At 48.9% G+C, this 23,114-nt stretch overlaps 2 protein-coding genes across 5 annotated transcripts; one reads left to right on the top strand and one right to left on the bottom strand.

Moving 5' to 3' along the window:
* Positions 1-10,211: 10,211 nt before the first annotated feature.
* On the bottom strand, positions 10,212-12,957 carry LOC141478494 (epimerase family protein SDR39U1-like). 4 transcript variants are annotated; one of them, XM_074167535.1, is made up of 5 exons: positions 12,835-12,957; positions 12,421-12,503; positions 11,671-11,792; positions 10,852-10,995; positions 10,212-10,627 (listed from the first exon to the last, which is right to left on the bottom strand). In XM_074167535.1, the coding sequence occupies exons 1-5, from the start codon at positions 12,955-12,957 to the stop codon at positions 10,212-10,214; spliced, it is 888 nt and encodes a 295-aa protein (XP_074023636.1). The 4 variants fall into 4 exon arrangements, with proteins under 4 accessions (XP_074023636.1, XP_074023640.1, XP_074023637.1 ...); XM_074167539.1 differs by having other exon boundaries at positions 10,212-10,510; XM_074167536.1 differs by having other exon boundaries at positions 11,677-11,792.
* Positions 12,958-20,601: 7,644 nt separating this feature from the next.
* LOC141478489 (olfactory receptor 14I1-like) lies at positions 20,602-21,540 on the top strand. The gene has a single exon (XM_074167531.1). It carries the CDS (start codon positions 20,602-20,604, stop codon positions 21,538-21,540), a length of 939 nt encoding a protein of 312 aa, XP_074023632.1.
* Positions 21,541-23,114: the final 1,574 nt, after the last annotated feature.

Here is a 23,114-nt window from a genome sequence, read left to right as displayed (position 1 = left end):
TGGCAGAGTAGTCACTTCTCCACTTCTCAAGATGAGCAAATGGAAATAATACCTCTCCCATCTACAGACCCACTGCCCTGGAGCTTACATTCAGCTGTGCTTTGAAATAGAAGTTCAGTCATTGCTACAGGATTGCCTCATCAGTACAGCCTTCAGAGAAGTTGTTATTTAAAACACCTACCAGAGCTGCTGGGTTCAGGCTCTTCTCCGATTCTTTACAAAGTGAAGTTATTTGGTTTTACGATACAAAGCCGGTCTCTACACACACAAAGAAGCACAGACACCCAATAACAGGTAGAGAAACTGCAGTAACCTAATCAGAGAAATGGACACACTGACCCAGCTCTTCCCATAGCTGTCCAAGGAGAGCCATCAGCCCCATGCATTGGAGGTGATACCCATCCCCATGAGTCAGGGGTAGCAGCTTTCTGGGTCACCTTACAGACTGAGGCAGAGTTAATGCCTAGGGGGTATAGGACACATGATAGAACGAAGGGGAAAAGCATCTTGGGACTGTACAAGATTTATTCTACGATGTTTAGGGGAGGAACCACAGGCTGGTCGGTAACATGTCTGGCCATGCCCTGTGCCTGCTCAGTGCTGTCTCTCCTGTCTTCTTATTAAACTTCATTTCTAACCATTTTCCTGGGTGAGGGCTCTCTATTCTGTGTGCATGTGTGTATGAGGGACTGACTGCAGTAACCGGAGTCAGAAGGCCTGTGTGTCCATGGTGCCAGCAAATGGAGCAAGGCTGTGTAAGTGAGTAAGTAAGTATCCAGGCAGACCAGCAGCCAAGTAAGTGAAGTAATTTGGTGTAGTCTGCAAACTTACCAAGGGTGCACTCCATCCCCTCATCCAGGTCATTGATAAAGATTAAACAGAACCGACCCCAGTACCGAGCCCTGGGGAACACCACTGTGACCGGCCGCCAACTAGATTTAACTCCATTCACCACCACTCTCTGGGCCTGGCCCTCCAGCCAGTTTTTTACCCAGCGAAGACTATGCCTGTCCAAGACATGAGCAGTCAGTTTCTTCAGGAGAATGCTGTAGGAAATGGTGTCAAAGGCTTTACTAAAGTCCAGGTAGACAACGTCCACAGCCTTTCCCTCATCCACTGAGTCATCTTGTCATAGAGGGATATCAGGTTTGTCAAGCATAAACTCATAAACTCATGCTGACTGGGCCTAATTCTATGATTTGTTCCATAACATTTCACAGGTGCTGAGGTCAGACTGACCGGCACATAGTTCCCCAGATGTTCCTTCTGGCCCTTCATGAAGATGGGTATCACATCTGCTAACCTCCAGTCAACTGAGACCTCCCTGGTTATCCAGGACTGCTGATAAATGATGGGAAGTGGCTTAGTGAGCACTTCCACCAGTCCCTCAGTACCCTTGGGTACCCATCCAGCCCCACAGACCCGTGTGTGTCTAAAAGTGCTGTAGCAGGTCACTAACCACTTCCCCTTGGATTACAGGGGCTTCATTCTCCTCCCTGTCTCTCTCTTCCAGCTCAGCGGGCTGGGTACCCAAGAACAATTGGTATGAATTACAGCATCTTTTTGGGTTGTGAGCATGATGGGTGGGAACACTCACCAGGCACAGAAAGGCCTCAAATAAACGCATAGGTTCTAACAGCAGAGACTTTGCAAAAGTGAGGCTTGTCTACCCAGCACCTCGATCCCAGCCCTCTGACCTTCCCCATGGGTCCCCTACGGCTGCTCCATCTTGATGCACCAAATCTGCAGCATTGCACACTCATCCCACAGACACCCCACATTCACAGGGCACTAGCGTGGACCACCCACCCACCTGATACCCCTGCCCAGACCCGGGGCCTCCTAATTGATGCTGATCTAGCTTGAAGTTTGCTGGTGAATACACATGCACACAAGGTTTGTGGGGGATACAGACACTTGTTCTCTCAGCAACCGGCACCAGGCACACAGGCTGCGTCCCAGCTGCCAGCACTGTGCCCCTTCTGTGAGGCTGTGTGAGAGAAGAGCACCTGCTGCTTTAAGGGTATCTAGTCAAGGACCTTCTCAATGCAAAAAAAAGGGATAAATAAGAAATGGAAAAGGCCATAGACAAGAACATACAGGGACGCAAACCTGAGTGACAAGGGAGGCAGTGATGAGAACCAAACCTGGTCAGTGTCAATAATTGATAAGGGCATGTGGGAGTTCGAGAATGTTTAGTCCAGTGAGTTTATCTGATCAGAGACCTCCTCAAATGGGATGACAAGAAAAATGGAGACAGTAAACCAAAATATGGACATAAACCTGACAAAACAAACATGGAGACAATGGCAAGAAACAAACCTTTCCACTCACACTAATTGGTGGGCTATCAAGAAAGCACAGGTGCTGCTTCCAGGAAGATCAACGTGGACTTTGCAACTGTTCAGACTCTGAAACAGCGGAGACCCTGGATACAGACATGGACTGGAAGAGGTGTGGGAACAGAGAGAGCTGTACAAACCCATACGTACAGGGGAAGGGGAGAGAGGGTGTTGACAGAAAGGGGTATAAAAGGGGCCGGTCATATGTAAATTGCAAGCTAAATAGCTTTGGGAGTACAGAAAGAGGAACAACGTATCTACCTGTCCACACTAACCTTCACCAAATACCCATGAACCATGAGGGCAGATTAGCATATTACCAAATATGAATAGCACGTATCCTGAAACATCATAACTAATGGCTTTGTCAGGTCCTTCTGATTTGTCTTGCAAGTAATCCTTTGAAGAACCAGCACTTCACTGAATTTCACTGAATTTCACTGAATTTTTAGAGTTGGAAGGGACCATAAAGATCATCTAGTCCAACTCCCCTGCCGAAGCAGGATTGCCCAGAGCATGTCAGAGCATGTTACTCAGGACTGCATCCAGGCGGGTCTTGAAAATCTCCAAAGAAGGGGACTCCACACCCTCCCTGGGCAGCCTGTTCCAGGGCTCTGCCACCCTCACCATAAAGAAGTTTCTTCTCATATTTGAGTGGAACCTCCTATGTTCCAGCTTGTGCCCGTTGCCCCTCGTCCTCTCACTGGCAACCACTGAAAAGAGTCTGGCTCCCTCCTCCTTCAACCCACCTTTCAGATACTTATAAGCATTGATAAGGTCTCCCCTCAGCCTTCTCTTCTCCAGGCTAAAGAGTCCCAGCTCTCTCAGCCTTTCTTCATAAGGGAGATGCTCCAATCCTTGAATCATCTTTGTTGCCCTTCTCTGGACTCTTTCCAGTAGTTCCCTATCCCTCTTGAATTGGGGAGCCCAGAACTGGATGCAGTATTCCAGTTGTGGCCTCACCAGTGCAGAGTAGAGGGGGAGAACGACTTCCCTCGACCTACTAGCCACACTCTTCCCTATGCAGCCCAGGATTCCATTGGCCTTCTTGGCCACAAGAGCCACTGCTTGCTCATTATCATTTTCCTGTCTACCAGGACCCCCAGATCTTTCTCTTCAGAACTTGACTCCAGCAGGTCCACACCTAACCTGTATTGGTGCCTAACATTCTTCTTCCCCAGGTGCAGGACCCTACACTTTTCCCTGTTGAACCTCATGAGGTTCTTCCTTGCCCAGCTCTCCAGCCTGTCCAGGTCTCGCTGGATGGCAGCACGGTCCTCCGGGGTGTCAGCCACCCCTCCCAGTTTGGTATCATCAGCAAACTTGCTGAGGATACACTCAGTCCCCTCGTCCAGGTCGCTGATGAATATGTTGAACAGGACTGGACCAAGAATTGACCCCTGGGGGACACCACTGGTTACAGGCCTCCAGCTTGAACCTGTTCCATTAATCATTACCCTTTGGGTCCTGTTACACAGCCAGTTCTCAATCCACCTCACTGTCCCCTCATCCAGCCCACACTTCCTTAGTTTCCCAATGAGGATGCTATGGGAGACTGTGTGAAAAGCCTTGCTGAAGTCAAGGTAGATGACATCTGCTGCCCTCCCCTCATCCAACCAACCAGTTATAGCATCATAGAAAGCTATCAGACTGGTCAAACATGATTTACCCTTGGTAAACCCATGTTGCCCAGTTCCAATAACCCCCCGCTCTTCCAACTTGTTTGGAGATGACATCTAGAATGAGTCTCTCCATTACCTTCCCAGGGATGGAGGTGAGACTAACTGATCTGTAGTTCCCAGGGTCCTCCTTCTTGCCCTTTTTGAAGACTGGAGTGATGTTGGCCTTCCTCCAGTCTTCAGGCACCTCTCCTGTTCTCCATGACCTTTCAAAGATGATAGAGAGTGGCCCAGCGATAACATCTGCCAGCTCTCTCAGCACTCGTGGGTGCATCCCATCAGGGCCCATGGACTTATGAATGTCCAGTTTGGCCAAGTGGTCCTGAACATGGTCCTCCTCTACTGGAGGAAAAACTTCCTCTCTCCGTACCCTCCCCCTTGCCTCCAAGGCCAGAGATTCATGAGGGACAGCCTTAGCAGTGAAGACTGAAGAAAAGAAGGCATTCAGCAACTCTGCTTTCTCCGTGTCTTCCACCACTAGGGTGCCCATCTCATTCATCAGTGGGCCCACATTATCCCTAATCTTCCTTTTACTGTTTACATACCGAAAAAAACCCCTTTTTGTTATTCTTAACTGTAGTGGCCAAGATGAGCTCGGCTTGAGCCTTGGCCCTTCTAATTTTCCCCCTGCATATCTTCACCGCTTCCTGGTATTTCTCCTTGCCTGCCAGGCCCCTTTTCCAAAGATCATAAACCTTCTTTTTGTTCCTGAGCTCCAGCCAAAGCTCTCTATTTAGCCAGGCTGGTCTTCTTCCCTTCCTGCTTGTTTTTTGGGATTTGGGTATGGCTCTTTCCTAGGCTTTTAAGAGTGCCTCCTTGAAGTACGACCAGCCTTCCTGGGCACCTTTGATGTGCATGTCTCTGTTCATGTGTTTCTGTGAACATGGGGGGGGGGGGGGGGGGGGGGTGTCCACCAATGCATGCTCCCTACATGCAGGCTTGGCCAAGGAGGGTGTGCACATACGTGGTTGGAGACTATATTGGGGAAATTGGGAGGTACATGCTTGTCTTAGATTCCAGTTTCTGATTTATAGTACTTTAAGTTGTGAGAAGGGACATTTGGGTTAGACTGGGAAACCTATAGGCGGGGTAGTCACAACATGCCCCTTAAATCTCAGAAAATTGTCCCAGTCAAGTCTGAGTCATGGTTCACTGGAAATGAAGGGCTATGTGAAAGGAAGTGCCAACCTTAATTAGGAAAACAGCAATGCCTTACAATTTGTTAAAGAATGTGTAACGCGGACTAACATTCCAAATGGTGCAGAACTACCACTACTTCCAAAAAACTAAGAATTAAGTTTAGCTGTCTTTGATCTGTGATGTGACTCAGCAGTGGGTACAGAGCTAACCCCGAGGCAGGTCACCAGTGCAGATCATCCAGGTCTCCTGGAATGAGACCAAAACTGCAGGATCCACCTGGCCACAGCCATCCCATGACCCAGTGCATGGAAAGATGAGCAATCAGAGCCAAACAAACAGATTTGCCAACAGGAACCGTTACACTTGCAGAGGTGTTACTGACCTTAAGTGCCTCAATATTGCCACTGATGCAGTGCCCAGCAACTGCAGCCCTTGCACACCCCCTCCAGTTCATGCCCAGAGGACCCAGGCTCCTGCCCCAGTGTGTGCAGCCCACAGTGGAGCCCATTCAGGCTCTGTGGGAGTGCGGAGTGGTGCAGCTTCTTCTGATATTACCGGTCAGCGGGGGAGTGTCAGGGTATATGGAAGGAGTGTGTCTGCTCTATTAAGGAGCCATGAACAAGAACTTACAGATATAAACCCAACAGGTGATAAGTGAGGTTGTGATGAGAACAAACCTGATTAGGAGATGTTCAAGACCAGGCTGCATGGGGCTTTGAGCAACCTGGTTTCGTGGGAGGTGTCCCTGCCCATGGCAGGGGGGTTGGAATTCAATGATCTTTAAGGTCCCTTCCAACTTAAACCATTCTATCATTCTATGTGTGCAGCGAGTCTAAGAACATTTATTTTACAGTTGGCAAGAAAAGGAAGGGGAGGGAGACAACCACAGAATCATAAAACCTGATCAATTAGCATTAACGATGACAATAATTAGAAACAAACATCATCAGTTACACTAACTGATGAGCTCTCAAGAAACTACAGGCAACCATGACTTTGCAACGTAAGGATGCAAACCTTAGCATCCACAATGTTGGATGGAGTTAGTGGGACCGTGCCAGCTGTTGAGGGAATGCGTGGGGGGCAGTGCTGGGAGCAACAAAGAGGGAGGAGACAGAAAAGAGGTATAAAAGAGGCTGGTCGAGTGCAAACCTGGGCCAGTCAGTGCTGGTCTGGTGGAGCTCTGTGCTGGACCGCCACAGTCTGTCCTGTCTCCTTATTAAATCCTGTCATAACTCTGCGCAACCTCACTCTGTCCGTATGTGTGCTGCAGGGAACCAGTGACAGCAACTGGGGGACCAGCCTGAGTGGCTTTGGTACCAGCTATTGGACTCAGACTGAGAGAGCAGGCACCCTGGCCTGCAGTGACAGCCAATAGAGCCATGGGAACGTGGCACCGAAGCAGTGACTCCGCATGTCCACAAAACCAGTTCCTGGGGGGACCAGCATGAGGGAAGGGCTTGGCACCAGCAGCTGGAGCGAGACAGCAGCTCCCAGTGCTTACCTGGCACTGGGGGATGAGTGTCTGCATCTCGCAGACCAGCTGTGCGTGTGTGTCCACCAGCAAACTTCAAGCTGGACCAGTTGGCAATCAGGGTGCCTTGGGTCTGGGCAGGGGGTCCATGCTGGTACCTGGCGGTACCTGCAAGTGTGGGGTGCCTTTGCGATGAGCGTGTAATGCTGTGTGTTTGGTCTATCAAGCTGGACTGGCCAGCAAGTAGGGTACCCTAGGGATGGGTCAGAGGGCTGTGGTCCAGGTGAGGGTGCTGGGCGCCCAGAAGGGTCATGCTGGTGCTGAAGGGACTTGTACATAAGTGCTTGTGAGCCCTGAGGGTGTCATGTGAATCTGTCAGCCCCAGAGTGGGAAGGGACATAGCTGGCTGGGCTTATGTTACACAGGTCCCCTGTGTGGGTGCCGCTGACAGCAGCACCTTGGCTGGGACGCTCTGTGTGACCAGCCATGTCAGTGTCCTCCCTCTGTGTGTGCCACTGACTTGTGCTCAGCCCCAGGGCTGATGGAACCAGCACACAGGAGAGCAGCAGCTGCATCCCTTGGCTTGGGCAGAGATCCCGGGTACCTGGGCATCAGGCTGGGAAGCCAGTGGCCAGGCAGGAGGTTCTAACCGGGGCTGATGGAGGCAGCAGCCCCTCTTCACACGCCTTAACAATCAGCATCATTCACCTCTGAAAGAACGGAGACTTCCCCAAGTCAGAGTAAGTCTTCAGAGCACAGCTGGGGCGCTGCAGCTGGCTCAGACACGCCGCAGATGCTGCTGGCACCGAGCACTAAGGGCTGGCTGTGCCAGCACGAGACCCTACTTATTACGACAAAGTCTTGCAGCCTGAGGGCCGGGGTTTCCTTATGGTCATCAAAACCAGACACTGGTTCAAAATCCAATCTAGATCTCAGCTTGCTGCCACCCTAATACACAGGTTGGGGTGAGGGCTCTGGAGAACAAGTCTTGTGAGGAGAGGCTGAGGGAGCTGAGGTGTTCAGCCTGGAGAAAAGGAGGCTGAAGGGAGACCTTCTCGCTCTCTACAACTACCTGAAAGCCGGTGTGTGTGCGTGTGTGGTCTCTTCTCCCAAGGAACAGGCAACAGGACAAGAGAAAACGGCCTCAAGTTGCACCAGAGGAGGTTTAGGTTGGAGACTGGGAAAATTTCTTCACAGAAAGGGTTCCAAGTCTTGCAACAGGTTGTCCAGGAAAGTGGCTGAGTCACCATCCCTGGAGATACTGAAAAGCCGGGCAGACACAGTGCTGAGGGACATCATTTAGTGGTGGGTTTAGCACTATTAGATTGACAAATGGACTCGATGGTCTTAAGGGTCCCTTCCAACCTAGACCATCATGGGTTTTGGTTCCACAGTATGGAAGGGGCATGGTGCGTGCGTGAATTTATCATGATGGAAAGTCCTAATTGCACCCAGCAGCCAGCATTTTCAGATCCCATATTGAAATTCAGGTGTCAGAAATTCATTTAAGTCCTGTGACATGTGTTTAAGCCAAATGTCCTGCAGAGGCAACCCTTCAAAATCCTGAATGAATGACATATCCAGGCAGGGAGTCCAAGGCCTGGGAATTCTGCTTAGTGTGGTCTTTCATGGGATGTGAAACCCTCTTTCAAAAGAGCTGCAGGTTGCCAGTGCTTCTCCAGCTGTACTTGTCTTTATTTCGAATCACAACCCGAAGCTGTTGCAATCATCAAGGTACATACAGGTACCAAAGCAACCTAATTGGGCTGGCTAATCAGCCTGCTTGACAGAAGGATGCTGTAGACCTCAACATCTGTGGAAGCAGACCAAAGTTTGAGGCTCTAGAAAGGTAGCTGGATTAACTAAAGACAAAGCACTGCTGATTGTCCCCATTGTACTGTCCCAGTAGGCCAGCCTGCTCTCAAGGACAGGAAACCAAGGCCCATGGGAAGAGGAAGGAATCTGCACTTAACTTACAGGCAGCACAGCTACAATCCAAGCAAGTCACACTTATCACAGCAATTACCTCAGGCGATGTTCCTTTCACAGCTATTCCCAAAGTCCCAGCTAACCTGGCTGTGCTCACACTGATTGCAAAGACCACCTCCAGTTTCAGCTGGACAGTCCCACCCTCATTTTCCTGTCTGGAAAGTCAGTAGGTTGTCCTTCTATCTCCAGTGCAGACTGAGCGGAGGCAGGTGAGTGGGGAATCTAGACCACACCAAGACTGACCCTTCAGCTACTGTGACTACATTAACCCGGCATAAACCAGAAATACGTGGTCAGCTCTTGATCTGGATGGCTTCCTATTTCAGGAATAAATGGAGCAGGTCTTTTTAACTGCCAGAAGTGCTTTTTAATATATTTTTCCAGCCCAAAATCACAACACAGTAGGACTATTTCTCCAGAAGCAGTGCTATAACGATCTTAGCTGCTCTGTAGATTTCACATCCCACAATCCACTTTGACATGTGAAAACGGGTTGCAGAAAGCATGTGGATACATTTCCTTACAGCATGAGATGATGAAATCACAATGCTCTGCACAAGAGGTACTGCTTCCCAAGGCAGCCTGGATATTCTCACTGCCCGATGAGTGGGAACCCCCTGAACACAAGTTCCACCTCATAGGATGAATAAGGGAAAACCACTCACTCTGGGATTAGATAACCACAATGAGGGCAATAGCTAAGTGTGCTCTTCAGATCAAAGCAATGCCTTGCACTACCTCACACCAAGATGAACCACCCAGTTTCTCCCCAGCACAAGCTCAGGTGTAGCCGATGCTTGCCGAAGGCCTCAAGAGCAGCTCAGGGGACAACAGTCCCTCCACCGCCCCTGTCCCCACAGGCTTGGCAAAGCAGTGTTCTCCTTCATCCCCACCACAGCATCAGGGTTATGTGACCCTGGAAGGGTCTGTGAAGTCTGTGTCTTGGGCCCAGACTCAGCTGGAGGTTCTGACACAGTAACTTGGTACCAGCACAAAGCCACCACAAGAAAATAGATGGGAAAGTCTCCACCTATCTGTATCCAGCACCCTTTGCACCCCCTCAGGAAGGATCTTCTTCCACAACCACAACTCCATTCCGTATGAGACTGAGGAAGGCAAAGCAGAAGACCATATCTAGATCTTTATGTGACCATGGGGGAAAGACATGGGGAAAAACAGGAGGAGGAACGTCCAATAACATAGAGTTAACACATCTGAACAGCCCTTTCCTGCTGCCATGCCTGTCTCTCAGGAGAGGAGACATTACACCCCTCCGTTTCTCTGCAAGCAGCTCACATGCATGCTGTGGGGAAGATGGCAGATTCAGCAGTCACAATCTTTAGATGAGCTTGTGCCCTTCCCCAAAAGTAGGCCATGTGGAGACTGCAGATGGCAATAAGACAGATAACTAGTCCTAAACTGGGGATGCACAAAGAGTGCTAGAAGGGGAAAAGATTGCTCACCCTCTCTGTAAGGGGTTGGTGAAGTGTCAAGAAGGGGCACGACTACCCTCTTTCACCCAGGGGATGGCATGTGAGCCAGGGACTTCACAGAAACAGGGCCCAACACAGCCCAACCGAGGAGTTCTCAAGCCACAATGTCCTTCAGGGCTCCAGACAGGTCAGGGAAGATGAAATGGTAGCCGCTCTCCAGGGTGTGCTTTGGCACCACCCTCTGGCCCTCCAACAGCATGACGGCCCGCTCTGCGCCAAAGACAGCCCGCACAGCCCAAGCAGGCACCGGCAGCAGTGCTGGGCGCCCCAGGGCTGCAGCAAGCTCCTGAGCAAAAGTGCCATTGGAGGTGTAAGGGGAGGACGGGGCGACACCATTGAGGATGCCTTGCAGGTGCTCATTCTCCAGAGCGTGACAGACAATCCCAGCCAGGTCTCGAATGTGGATCCATGGGAAAGGCTGGAGCCCAGAGCCCAAAGGGCCTCCTAGTCCCAGACGGAAAGGCCAAAGCATTTGAGAGATTGCACCACCACCTCGGCCCAGCGCTATTCCTGTGGGGAGAACAAAGTGAAACCAGGATTCCCAGCCCCAAAAAAGGACAAAAGCCCCCTTCACCCCAAGACCTACAACCAAGAGACAATCCTTAGAGGGCTGGACTGGAACAGCACCCCAACAAGGAGAGGGACAAGACCTGATGTCGTTCTCCCTGCTCTTCCCTCTCTTGCCCCAGCACCAAAGCAGAGCCATCCTAAAAAGGCACAATGCCCCATCTCACCAGATCTCACCACAACACCACGAGCTGGGCTCCCAGGCGTAAGAGCTGCAGCCTCCCAGGAGCTCACCAGGTGTGAGAAGAAGTCGAAATCCCCCCCAGGACTGTCCTCGGTATACTCAACTGTGGGGCTAGGGCGGTAATAGCCTGTGGGTGTAAGAGTGGAAAAGGAGTCAGAACTGAACCATGACAGCAGCCCACCCCATCCCAGATGGACCCTCCTCCCTGCCTCCAGGAGCCCAGAACTCGACCATCAGGGACGTCCTCATGTGAACAGCACAGGGTTTCTCTGCTGCCAATGCTAACAAGTTTTTGACCTAACAACACACTCTGCAGGTTCAGTGGGATGCACTAACACCCACATTGAGCTGGCAGCCCCAAGAACCAAATACACCAGCAAGCGATGCACTGAGCTGGCTGCACAGAAAGGTGCTTGCTCTAAAATTGGGCATCACAGATGCTAAACTGTGGCAGCTTTAAAGACTGTAGCAACCAGAAATGCAAAGTTGGAGATATGCAAGGGGATTCAGCTGAGGCCCTGCTTAGACAAACTAGTTCTACAGCATGCTTAAAGGCTTCCACAGGAAAATGGAGAAAAGGTCCTGTCCTAATGACACCAAGAGAAAGCATAGGGACCCAAATTCCTCTCCAGCAGTACACAAAAGCTGATCAAGGCTTGCCTAAACACATTGACACAGATAGCACTAAAGCTGGCATTTCAAGGCAAGACATGTGCCCCCCCCTCCCAGAAGTGTGCTTTTGACTGGAGGTATACCTCTCCAGGTCAGCATGAGTCATGCCTTGGCCAGGCCCAACCAATACCTACGCCGGTGATGAGGACCCAAGCACGGAGTGGCTGTTCAGCATCAGCAATGGCTTTGGCCAAGGTCTTGGTGGTCTCAACTCGGCTGCTTATGACTTCCCTGCAGAAGGCATCATTCCATCTGCGAAAGGTAGAGCCTCTGATTATTCTCCCCACAAGGACATCCAAGGAAACAACATCCCCAAGGGGGACTCCAGCAGACACCCATTCACAAGCACAGGAGAGGCCACATGAATTCCCCCACGCACCCCAGAGCAGGGGGAAGACATGAGATCTTACTACCTAAATGCATGTGGCCTTTGGGAGATTGTGTCTCCCCACTTCCCACAAAAGGCTGTGGGTTTTGGATTGCCTTAGGACAAAGGTAGCAGAGGAGCTGGACACCAAAGCCGGGTGTGGTGAATTCTTCCTAAGCGCCCAGCAGAGGCATTTCTAAAAACACCCTCATAGAAATCAAACTTTGGTTCTGATTTTACATTATCTAAATTTAGGCATCCAGTGTAATTTTGGAAACATGCCTGGCCTGCAGCTATCAATCCTGAAGGGAACCTGCCTTCCAAAGGCACCCAAGAACTTCACAGACCCACGGAAACTTTTTAGATACTTGAGGACCCAGATGTCATCAGTTACATACCCCAAGTGCTTCCTGGAAACCCTGTTTTCTCCCCAGAGCCCTTCCACATTCTCTGACAACACTGGGCTGTCTTGCTTACACCTTGTCCCAACAGCACTATGGTATATCAAGTTACCTGTGGAAAGGGTTGAGGACATTTTCACCAGCCAAGTTCACCACAGCATCACACAGGGGCAGTCCAGAGTGGGACAACTCTTCCTAGACAGGGGTAACAGAGACATCACACACCCAGCCTCCCCTCTGCTCAAGCCTTCCCAACAGCCAAGCAGGGTGCGCTCCTAAGGACTTCAGCCAGTTCCTTCCTGACATTGCCTGGAGCACAAGCATGAATGGAGAAAGTTTTGCTCCTTGAAGCTACAGCAGTACCCATGCACGATGACTATGGCCCATGGAGCACCCAGGAGCACAAGAGTGGCACAGGAGCCATTCCCCACTGCAGGGTGCCCGTATGCCAAGGCAGGCCAGGGCAAGCGGGCTTTCTCCTCAGCCCTAACATGTTCCTCCTCCTGTGACCGCTCTCATCTCATACCCAGCTGATCCGGTCCTTGCCCCCTTGTCGAGAGATGTGGGTCACCTCATGCCCGTGGCTCCGCAGCAACTGGGTCAGGGCTCTGCCCACAAAGCCAGTCCCACCACCTGGAAGACAAGCCATTACAGATGTGCTACCCGCACTGGCGTCCCGAGGCCCGTGCAGGCGCCGCCGTTACCGCAGCTGGCTTCCCACAGTGCGTCACGCTGGGCCCAACCCTGAGGGCCTCCACGGGCCACGCACCACATCCTACCCTGAGCCCGCGGGGTGGACTGGCCCCAGCCCGTGTCCGCAGCACCCTCAGTCCAGGTTCGCTCCCCGCACTTCCAAAACGACGTCCCCTCACAGAGCGGTGCAGGCGGCCGCCCTGCCCGCGGCGCCCTGGGCTCCCCTCAGGACAGGTGCCCACCCCTCCTCCCGGCAGTGGTCTGGGTGAAGCCCCCACCCACCCCAGCGCCCCCAAGCGACCACATGCCCCGCCGCGGGCTGGGCCGGGCCAGGCGCCCCATCCCCGCACTCACGCACCACCACCCTCATGGCTGGGCCGGGTGTGCACGCGCAGCCCCCGACGCCTGGCGAGCGCGCCCTCCCATCCCGCGCCCGGCACAGTAACCCCGGCAGCGCCGGACGGGGCGGTGGCGGGAGCTCAGGGCCGTGCGGGAGAAGCCGGCGGAGAGGGAGGGAGGGAGGAGCAAAGGCCGGGGCAGGGGGAGGGGGGCGATGATGGGAAGGCGGGGGGGGCACAGGTTGCACCGGCGGCACTGAGAGGTGAGAAAGCAGCTCAGAGGAATTCGTTAAGTCAATCCATTAGTTGAAGGAGGTTAAATAAATGCTAGTGTTGTGCGGTTGTTTTTTTGTTGTTGGGTGGGGTTTTTTTAGCTGTTTCTAATCGAAAATGAATCATTTTGCCGTTGGGAATTAGGCTGGGTTTGTTCACACTGACCCTGAGCCTCAGGGCTCCTCAGGGTCATGGGAAAAGAGTATTTAACGGATGTAATTCTGCCGCTGGAGTTCAGATGTCTCTTCTGAGATCGGATGAAGCTCTGTTGAAAGACAAGACTTTCCACATGCAGGCACCTGGGGCAGCCTTTGCTTCACACAAACCTGCCTGTGTTGCCACTTGTTGATATCTCCTCTCCTGTGAAGAGCAGAGGGTGATACCAGCCTGTAGGCAGGACCTCTACGCCTTGGTGGCTGTTCTGAAGCGGAGACAAATGCTGGAGATACTTCCACCCACCTGTCTATAGTTCATTCCACTTAGTCATCCATCCCTGTCTGCACCCATAGCCATTGCCCCACCCGTCCGTCCACCTCTCCTCCTTCCCCCATGCCCCACTCTGTGTGTTCTTACCCCCCCTGCCACCAGCCGTGTCAAAGTGTTTGGCAAGTCCTGTGGTTAAGCAAGGAAGGAACTAGGTTTGTAGGAGGAGCCGTCTGGAAATCTAAGAGACTGGGAATTATTTGCACAGGAAAGGGCATCCCTGTGGATCACAGGATGGAAGGTGGCGATGAACAGCTGGTTTCTATGTGGCATGTGCTGGCCGGCGGGTGGGTGAGCTGGAGCTGCTCTCCCGGCAGCGTGGTCTGCTCAGTCTCTGCTGGAGGGTCACAGGGTGGTGGTAGCTGGAGGTGCTGGCAGGCTGTGCACACATTCTCCTTTTAGCTCCTCCATAAAGGGCAGCTGGCTGTACCTGGGTGCAGCCTAGTAGGTTCTTCATGGCAAACTGTCAAAAAAAAAGGCAGTTGTAAGGGGCCTTTGGATATGTCTCAAACTTGTATTTTCCTCCCATCTCCTCCTCTCTTGTGGTGTTTCACTGGATAGAACGTCCTAGAAAGACAAAATCCAGCATGCTCTTTCTCACTTCCTCCTCACAGCCACACTGTATACATCTAACAAGATGTGATGGGGAGAGAAACATGCCAGCAATCAGTCCCAACCTGTAAAAGAGCCCCAGCACCTGAGGAAGCCCCACGCTTCTGTCACAGGGCAAAGCCTGCCCGAAACTGCTGCTCAGGTACGTGAGAATCAGAGAATGGTTTGGTCTGGAAGAGACCCTTAAGGGGAAGGGACTTGTTCAACCCCCCTGCCATGGGCAGGGACATCTTTCACTAGACCAGGTTGCTCAAAGCCCCGTCCAACCTGACCTTGAACCTTTTCAATGATGGGGCATCCACAACTTCTCTGGGGAACCTGTGCCAGTGTCATACCACCCTCTTTATATAAAATTCCTTTCTTATGTCTAATCTAAATCTATCTTCTTTCAGTTTAATACTGTTGCCCCCTGTTCTGTCACTACAGGCCCTGTTAAAAAGTCTCTATGTCTTGCTCATAAGCCCCCTGAGTATATCAAAGGCCACAATAAGGTCTCCCCAAAGCCTTCTCTTCTCCAGGCTGAACAACTCTCTCAGACTTTCTTCAAAGGAGAGGTGCTCCAGTCCTCAGATAATTTTCATCACCCTGCTCTGGGCATGCTCCAACAGGTCCATGTCCTTCTTGTGGTGAGGACTCCAAAGCTGCACGCAGTACTCCAGGTGGGGTCTCATAAGAGCATAGTAGATGGGCAGAATCACCTCCCTCGACCTGCTGGCCACACTTCTTTTGATGCAGCCCAGGGTATGAATTACTTTCTGGGCTGTAAGTGCACATTGCTGGCTCAATTTTTCATCCACCAGCTGTGTCCCCTCCCAATTTCTTTCACAACCCAGCTTACTCACTGGTGGTGTGGTGTGTGAAACGGAGAAGGCCTTGATTTTGTGTAAGCTCCGCTCAGCAATAGCAAAAACATCCCTTTATTATCAACCCTGTTTTCAGCACAGATCCAAAACATGGCCCCATACTAGCTACTATCAAGAAAATTAACTCTATGCCAGCTAAACCCAGCACCTTCATACAGGAAGCTCAGACGTGTGTGGCACATGTCAATGAAATATGAGGCCAACAGCATCCTGGCTCGTATCAACCACAGTGTAGCCAGCAGGACTGGGGCAGTGACCATCCCCCTGTACTTGGCATCGGTGAGGCCCCACCTCAAATACTGTGTCCAGTTTTGGGCCGCTCATGATAGGAAAGACATTGAGGTGCTGGAGCATGTCCAGAGAAGGGCAACGGAGCTGGTGAGGGGTCTGGAGCACAAGTCTTGAGAGGAGTGGCTGAGGGAGCTGGGGGTGTTCAGCCTGGAGAAAAGGAGGCTGAGGGGAGATCATCCCACTCTCTACAACTCCCTGAAAGGAGGTTGTAGCGAGGTGGGAGTCAGTCTCTTCTCCCAAGGAACAGGCAATAGGACAGGAAGAAATGTCCTCAAGTTGTGCCAGGGGAGGTTTAGAATGGATATTGGGAAAAATACCTACACCAACAGGGTTTGCAAGCCTCAGAACAGGCTGGCCGGGTAAGTGATTGAGTCACCATCCCTGGAGGTGTTTAAAAGATGTGTAGATGTGGCACTTAGGGACATGGTTTAGTGGTAACTTGGTGGTGCTGCATTAATGGTTGGACTCGATGATCTTAAAGGTCTCTTCCAACCCAAATGATTCTATGATTTTATGCTCTGCACAGATGTGTTTGTTTCAATAAAATTCAGTATTCTCCTGCTGTAGCATCTTGCTTGGTAAATAGGACCTAAAATGGATGTTCAGTGTTACCCTTGCCCCAGGACGGCTCTGCTGGGTACACCTATTTTTTTAAAACCTATTTTACTGTAAAAATACTGAAAATAGTTATTTTAAATAAAACCTCTTATTCTGAGAGCATCAGATTACAATTTATAACAATGAGTAAAATATCTTTTTGTACACCAAATATGTATCTTTATCAAATATATATGTCTTTAATGTACACCATTACCCAACCCTTTACCTTTTTCCTCCAATCTATTCACCATTTTCAAGCTGAATTCGCAGTCACTTGAGTTTTCTTGAATCTCTCATTTGTCCATACTTGTTGCTGAGTGCTCCCACACACCAGCCGTTCCTCCCTCAGGAAACAAAAAAACCTTCACCTGCAATAAGGGGTTATTCAGTGTTTATGTGTTTCATTTTCGTGTGTCTTGGCATAACACATAGTGTGTAGTGCTGCCAAGAGCAGCAAGAATGAGGTTCCTCCACGAGAGAGGACTGATCAGGAGACAAGGGTGTCCAAAACACAGGTAGAGGCAGTGACCTCAGCAACAGGCTGCAATCCTGCAGCACACACAGGTGAGCAGAACAGGTGACAGGTGACATTAGCAGGTTCTTTGAGGGCCAGTGATCATCTGATAAACTCAAGGTGACAGGTCAGGTCCAAGGTCAACCAAGGCAGCCTAGAAACAAGTCAGGAGGAGTGGGTGACAGTGCCACGCCCAGGACTCCTTACGACACAGCTCACACAGGTGGCAATGGAAGGAGGAGGAACATCCAGGCCTGAGTTTCTGTGGAGCTGCTGGAGCCATGGGCAGAGGATGCGGATCTCAGATGAGGCTGGTCACGACATCTGTGCTCACTTGAGGCCCTAATAAATTCCAAATTTAAATTTCTGAAGGAATTCAACTTCAGTGTTGGAATGGAAGGATACAGACTCTTCAGGAAGGACAGACAGGGGAGATGAGGAGGGGGTGTCAGTGACCAGCTGGAGTGCATGGAGTACTGCCTGGGGACGGATGAGGAACCCACTGAAAGCTATGGACCAGGACTAAAGGCAACACGGGGGTGGGTCATGTTACAGTAGGGGTCTGCTACAAGCCACCTGACCAGGATGACGGAGCAAATGGGGCCCTCTATAGACAGATAGGAGCAGCATCACGTTCACAGTCCCTGGTCCTCATGGGGACTTCAACCACTCCGATATCTGTTGGAGGGACAACACAGCAGGGCACAAGCAATCCAGTAAGTTCCTGGAACATGTTGGTGACAACTTTCTTCTCCAAGTGGGAGAACAGCCAACAAGGAGAGGAGTCATGCTGGACCTTGTACTTACCTACAAGGAGGGGCTGGTGGGGAATGTGAAGCTCAGTAGCTGCAGTGACCATGCGATGGAGTTCAATATCCTTAGGGCAGCAAGGAGGACACACAAATTGCTCACTACACTGGACTTGAGAAGCGCAGACTTTGTTCTTTTGAGGGATCTGCTTGGTATAGTACCATGGGATAAAGCCCTAGAGGGACGAGTGGCCCAAGAAAGCTAATAATATTCAGGGATCACTTCCTCCAAGCTCAGGAGCGCTGCGTCCCAACAAAGAGGAAGTTGGGTAAAAACATCAGGAGGCCTGCATGGATGAACAAGGAGATACTGGACAATCTCAAACTGAAAAAGGAAGCCTACAGATGTTGGAAGCAAGGACAGGTAGCCTGGAAGGAATACAGAGAAATTGTCTGAGCAGCAGGGATCAGGTTAGACAAGCTAAAGCCCAGATAGAATTAAATATGGCCAGGGACATCAAGGGCAATAAGAAAAGATTCTACAGGTATGTCAGTGTGGGCCCTCTCCAGAAGGAAATGGGAGACCTGGTCACTCAGGATATGGGCAAGGCTAAGGTAGTTGATGACCTTTTTACCTCAGTCTTCACCAACCAAGTCACAGAAGGCAAAGACAGGGACTGTCACAATGAAGAACTGCCCACTGTTCGAGAAGACCAGGTTTGAGACCATCTAAGGAACCTGAATGTGCACAAGTCCATGGCACCTGATGAGATTCATCGGCAGGTCCTAAGGGAACCGGCGGATGAAGTTTCCAAGCCACTATCCATCATATTTAAGAAGTCATGGCAGTCCGGTGAAGTTCCAGCTGCTGGGAAACGGGAAATTCTGAAAACAAAGAAAATGAAAAGGAAATCAGTGATCCAAGACAAAAAAAAGAAAAAAAAAAAAAACCGAACAAAACCCTCCCAAGAATTTATTTACAATTTAGCCATGAGCTGATAATATTAGCATGTCAAGAAGCAATTCTTCCTTTTCTTACAATGACAAGACAGTCAAGTCTGGCTGCCACCCAGTATATTATGAATCCACATCCTACTGTGTGTGCAGGTACATCTAGATTTCTACCTGAGACCACAGCTGGATTTCCATTATATAAAAAGCATTCCATTAGCAAGTTGTCCATTTTGACTTTGCAGTTGAAAAATACACCACTGATTAGCTTTGCACCTGGGCTTCTCAGCAATTATGCAGGCCTCCAGAGTGCTACTCCCACAAGTCTGGAGAGAGACACTAATAAACTGTTTTCTGACAGCATTGATCATATCGCTGCAGTGGAGCTGTGAGTCAGACGTACACAGCTCTTTCTAAGGTAAATTGGTTTGCATCTACTTCTTCAAGTGAATCCTGACATGACAGTATAAGGAGACTGCGATGACTGCATCTTTCATACCTAGACAGCACAACAGCATTTCTAGTGTTTCAAATTATTCACTGCTGAAACTTTCACAAAGAATCTCCATTTGAGAGGAACAGAGGCTGCACTTCTTAGAAACACATTCAAAGGGAACGTGTTAGGTTTGCTATTTCAATTCAAGGTAATAACAGTAATGCAGCTAATGTAAAGGAGAAGAAATATCATATGAATTCAGGAAAGTTTGAGCATTTTGCTCTGTATTTACTCCTACTGCAAAAAGTTCAATGAAAAAGTCATTTTTCAGGCATTTTCAAAAATGAGACACCATGAACCGTTTCTCTCGTGCACCACAGCACCAGGATGAATCATCTTCTGGAGATGGGTGAATCATTGACTGAGAAGAAAAGTGGGCACCTAGAAGGTCTAAGTATGGACCTAGCTAACTTAACCTTGACATCTAAAATTGCTCGTTTAGATCCAGACTAATAATGTTGCCCTCCTTTTATTAGCAGAGGAGAGGTTAGGCAATGAGAGAGAGTTTAGCAGTCCATCCTAAAGCAGGACATTTACACAAGATCACAAGAATCCATTCTGATTTTTTCTTTCCACTAATGAAAGGAGATCTCCTCTTGCTAAAAACACCCTACAGTGGGAGTCAGATGCTTAAATGTGTGTTTAGTGTGTTTTGAGATGCCCTAAAGTTGCTGATATCTTTGCATGAGGTTGTAGGTTACCTGCCACTTTCTGAAAAGTGGAGTCCAGGAGGGGAAATACCAGGACAACTCAACTGGCACTTTCTAGCTCCATTTAGGCACCAGGATCTCACTACTGAAGCCTGATGAGTCACACATCATAAAAGATAATAGTAGCAGCTCTAGCTTGGATTAGAAGAAATATTCTGAAAGCTCCATGTGATATCACTGCAGAGATGTTGGGACTCTTGTTTCTACCTGGATGTATTTCTGGGGAAAAATACATTGCACTGGGTATTTGGAGATATAATGGTATAATAACTGGTATAAGGGAGATTATGGGTTCTCATGCATATATATAAATAGGTATGTATATATATGAGCACAAGCATATATTGAAATAACGATAAGAATCATGGACAGTGTTTATATAAACATACATACATGCATATAGTATTTATAATATATATAATACCCATATATAAAACATATGTAGACTACAGCCATATGTATTTTATATGTAGACATGCCTAGTATAGTGTGTGTATATATATGTGCATACACGTGCATTTTATATATGGAACTATGATTACTGGGGGATTTGTTTCTGATTTACAGTTTGGTTCATTGTGTGCGATTCATGCATTTTGTCTTCAGTGAGCAAAATATCTTTAGGGCAACTGTGAAGTTCAAATGGTGGAGAGACTATGGAGACCCAACCAAAATCCTTGATTTTCCCTTCGCAGCTTTCACCAACACGCTGAAAAGAAAATGTCCAACCAAAGCACTGTGACAGAGTTTCTTCTCATGGGATTCTATGATACTCGAGAACTGCAGATATTGCACTTTGTGGCATTTCTGGGAATTTATCTGGCTGCTGTGGTGGGAAACTTTCTCATCATTGTGATCATAGCTGTTAGTAATCACCTTCACACCCCCATGTACTTCTTCTTGATGAATTTGTCCATCTTAGACCTTTCAACCATTTCTGTCACCCTCCCTAAGTCCATGGCCAATTTTCTGTTGAATACCACAGCCATCTCCTATTCTGGCTGTGTTGCCCAAGTCTTTTTCTTTCATGTCTTTGGTGCTGCTGATCTTGCTTTACTCACTGTCATGGCATATGATCGTTACATTGCCATATGCAAACCTCTTCACTACAAGACAATCATGAAGGAGACTACTTGCATCCACATGGCAACCAGTGCATGGCTCAGCTGCATCCCTTACTCTGCTCTCCACACTGGGAACATCTTTCATTTGTCCTTCTGCAAGTCCAATATCATTGACCAATTCTTTTGTGAAGTTCCACAGCTTCTCAAGCTTTCCTGCTCTGATTCATACTTTAATGAAGTTGGGGTTCTTGCATTTAGTTTCCTTTTAGTTGTCATCTGCTTTGCTTTTATAAGTATGTCCTATATTCAGACTTTCACTGTGGTCTTGAAAATTCCTGTCAAGGAAAAACAGCATAAAGTCTTTTCAACCTGCATCCCTCATCTCATTGTGGTCTTCTTGTTTGTTAGCACTGGTTCTTTTGCTTATCTTAAGCCTGTCTCCAACTCCCCATCAACTCTGGATCTCACAGCTTCTCTTCTCTATTCTGTGTTGCCACCAGTGATAAATCCAGTCATCTATACCATGAGGAACAATGACATCAAAGCTGCCATGCGAAAATTAACTGACCACAAAATATTATGCAGAAAGAAATAATCAGTCTTTCTTCATTAGATTTCCTCTGTGTTCTTAGTAATGAGCACTTCATTTTCCAATAACAGACAATTTATATCATTTGGATCAGAGGAAAGCATTGAATTTTTTGAGGAAAATTTTTTAAAGATTTCATTGTACCTGTAGTTTTGACTTGCTGATGGCAGCAGCTTTTGCAGAATAATATATCAGTAATGGAACAAATACAGGATAGTGCTCGCAGATACTTTACGTGTGCCTGCCTGCCTATGTCTCTGTCTCACCTTCCCTCTGCTTTATATATACTTTATACTTTATATATACTTTATTTATAGCCAGGTTGTTGTAGAAAAGGGATGCATCAAAGTGTGTGTGAGACACTGCCCAAGAGGTCAGGACATTTATTTGCAAACATGATGAGAAACCCAGAGAGGTGTTTTGGTGGTGTCCATTTGGTTATGTCACCACTCAAATGTTTGTTGTTTCTTTATTGTGTCAAGTACATAAAGTACTATTGTGAGTACAGTGCAAGATGTGCATCTGTTTTATCACTTTACATCTAAACAAATGACTGTTCACAAGATCTGCTCTGCAACTCATCTAATCTGCCTGCAAAACTGTACATCTTCCTTTCTCAAAGTAAATTATCCCTCCCTTCCATCTCCTCCCAAACTCACGCCCAAATGCTCACAGAATGGAATCACTATAGCCTAATTTTGAGCAGCTGAATCATTTTAATTTTTTGGAAATCCCCAAGGTTTTGTCTGTGATTCTAAACACTGAATCCTACTTTTCCTTTCATATCAGATAACCGCATGAGAAGAAATACCTATTTGCCATCTTTGACTATGCAGGGAGTGTGGAGGAGTGGTTCAAGTGACCAAACAGCTTAAACTCTGCAGAGTGCTGTATTAGGCTTGCAGGTGCTGTTTCTGAAGAGGATGGTTCTCTTGTTGGCTTTCTCTTATGTTCTACTTTCAGGCAGGTGCAGGAAGGACTTCACTCTACTAAGCATTGGGGCAGCCTCACCTCAAGTATGTGTGCAGTTTTGGGCTTTGTAATATAAGAAGGATATAAAAATATTAGAATGTGTCCAAAGGAGGGCAACAAAGACAGTGAAAGGAATAGAGGACCAGACTTACGAGGAGTGGCTGAGGATACTAGGTTTGTTCAGCTTAACTTAGAGAAGAGGTGACTGAGGGGTGACCTCATTGCTGTCTACAATGGCCTCATGAAGGACAGAGACTTTGGTGCTGATCTCTTTTCTCTGGTGTCTGGTGATAGGATGTGAGGGAATGCCTTAAAGCTGCATCAGGGGAAGTTCAGATTTGATATTAAGAAGAAGTTCTTCACTGAGAGGGTATCCAAGCACTGAAACAAGCTCCCCGGGGAAGTGGTCATGGCCCCAAAACTGTCAGTGTTCAAGTGCTTGGATAAGCTCTGGAGCCCCCAGCATAAGAAGGACATGGACCTGTCGGAGTCAATCAAGAGGAGGGCCACAAAGATGATCAGAGGGTTAGAGCACCTCTCCTATGAGTACAGGCTGAGAGAACTGGATTTGTTCACACGGAGAAGAGAAGGCTCCGGGGAGACCTTAT

This window comes from Numenius arquata, unplaced genomic scaffold, assembly GCF_964106895.1.
Source record: "Numenius arquata unplaced genomic scaffold, bNumArq3.hap1.1 HAP1_SCAFFOLD_49, whole genome shotgun sequence".
Lineage (NCBI taxonomy): Eukaryota > Metazoa > Chordata > Aves > Charadriiformes > Scolopacidae > Numenius > Numenius arquata.
This window is presented reverse-complemented; position numbering and strand designations above follow the sequence as displayed.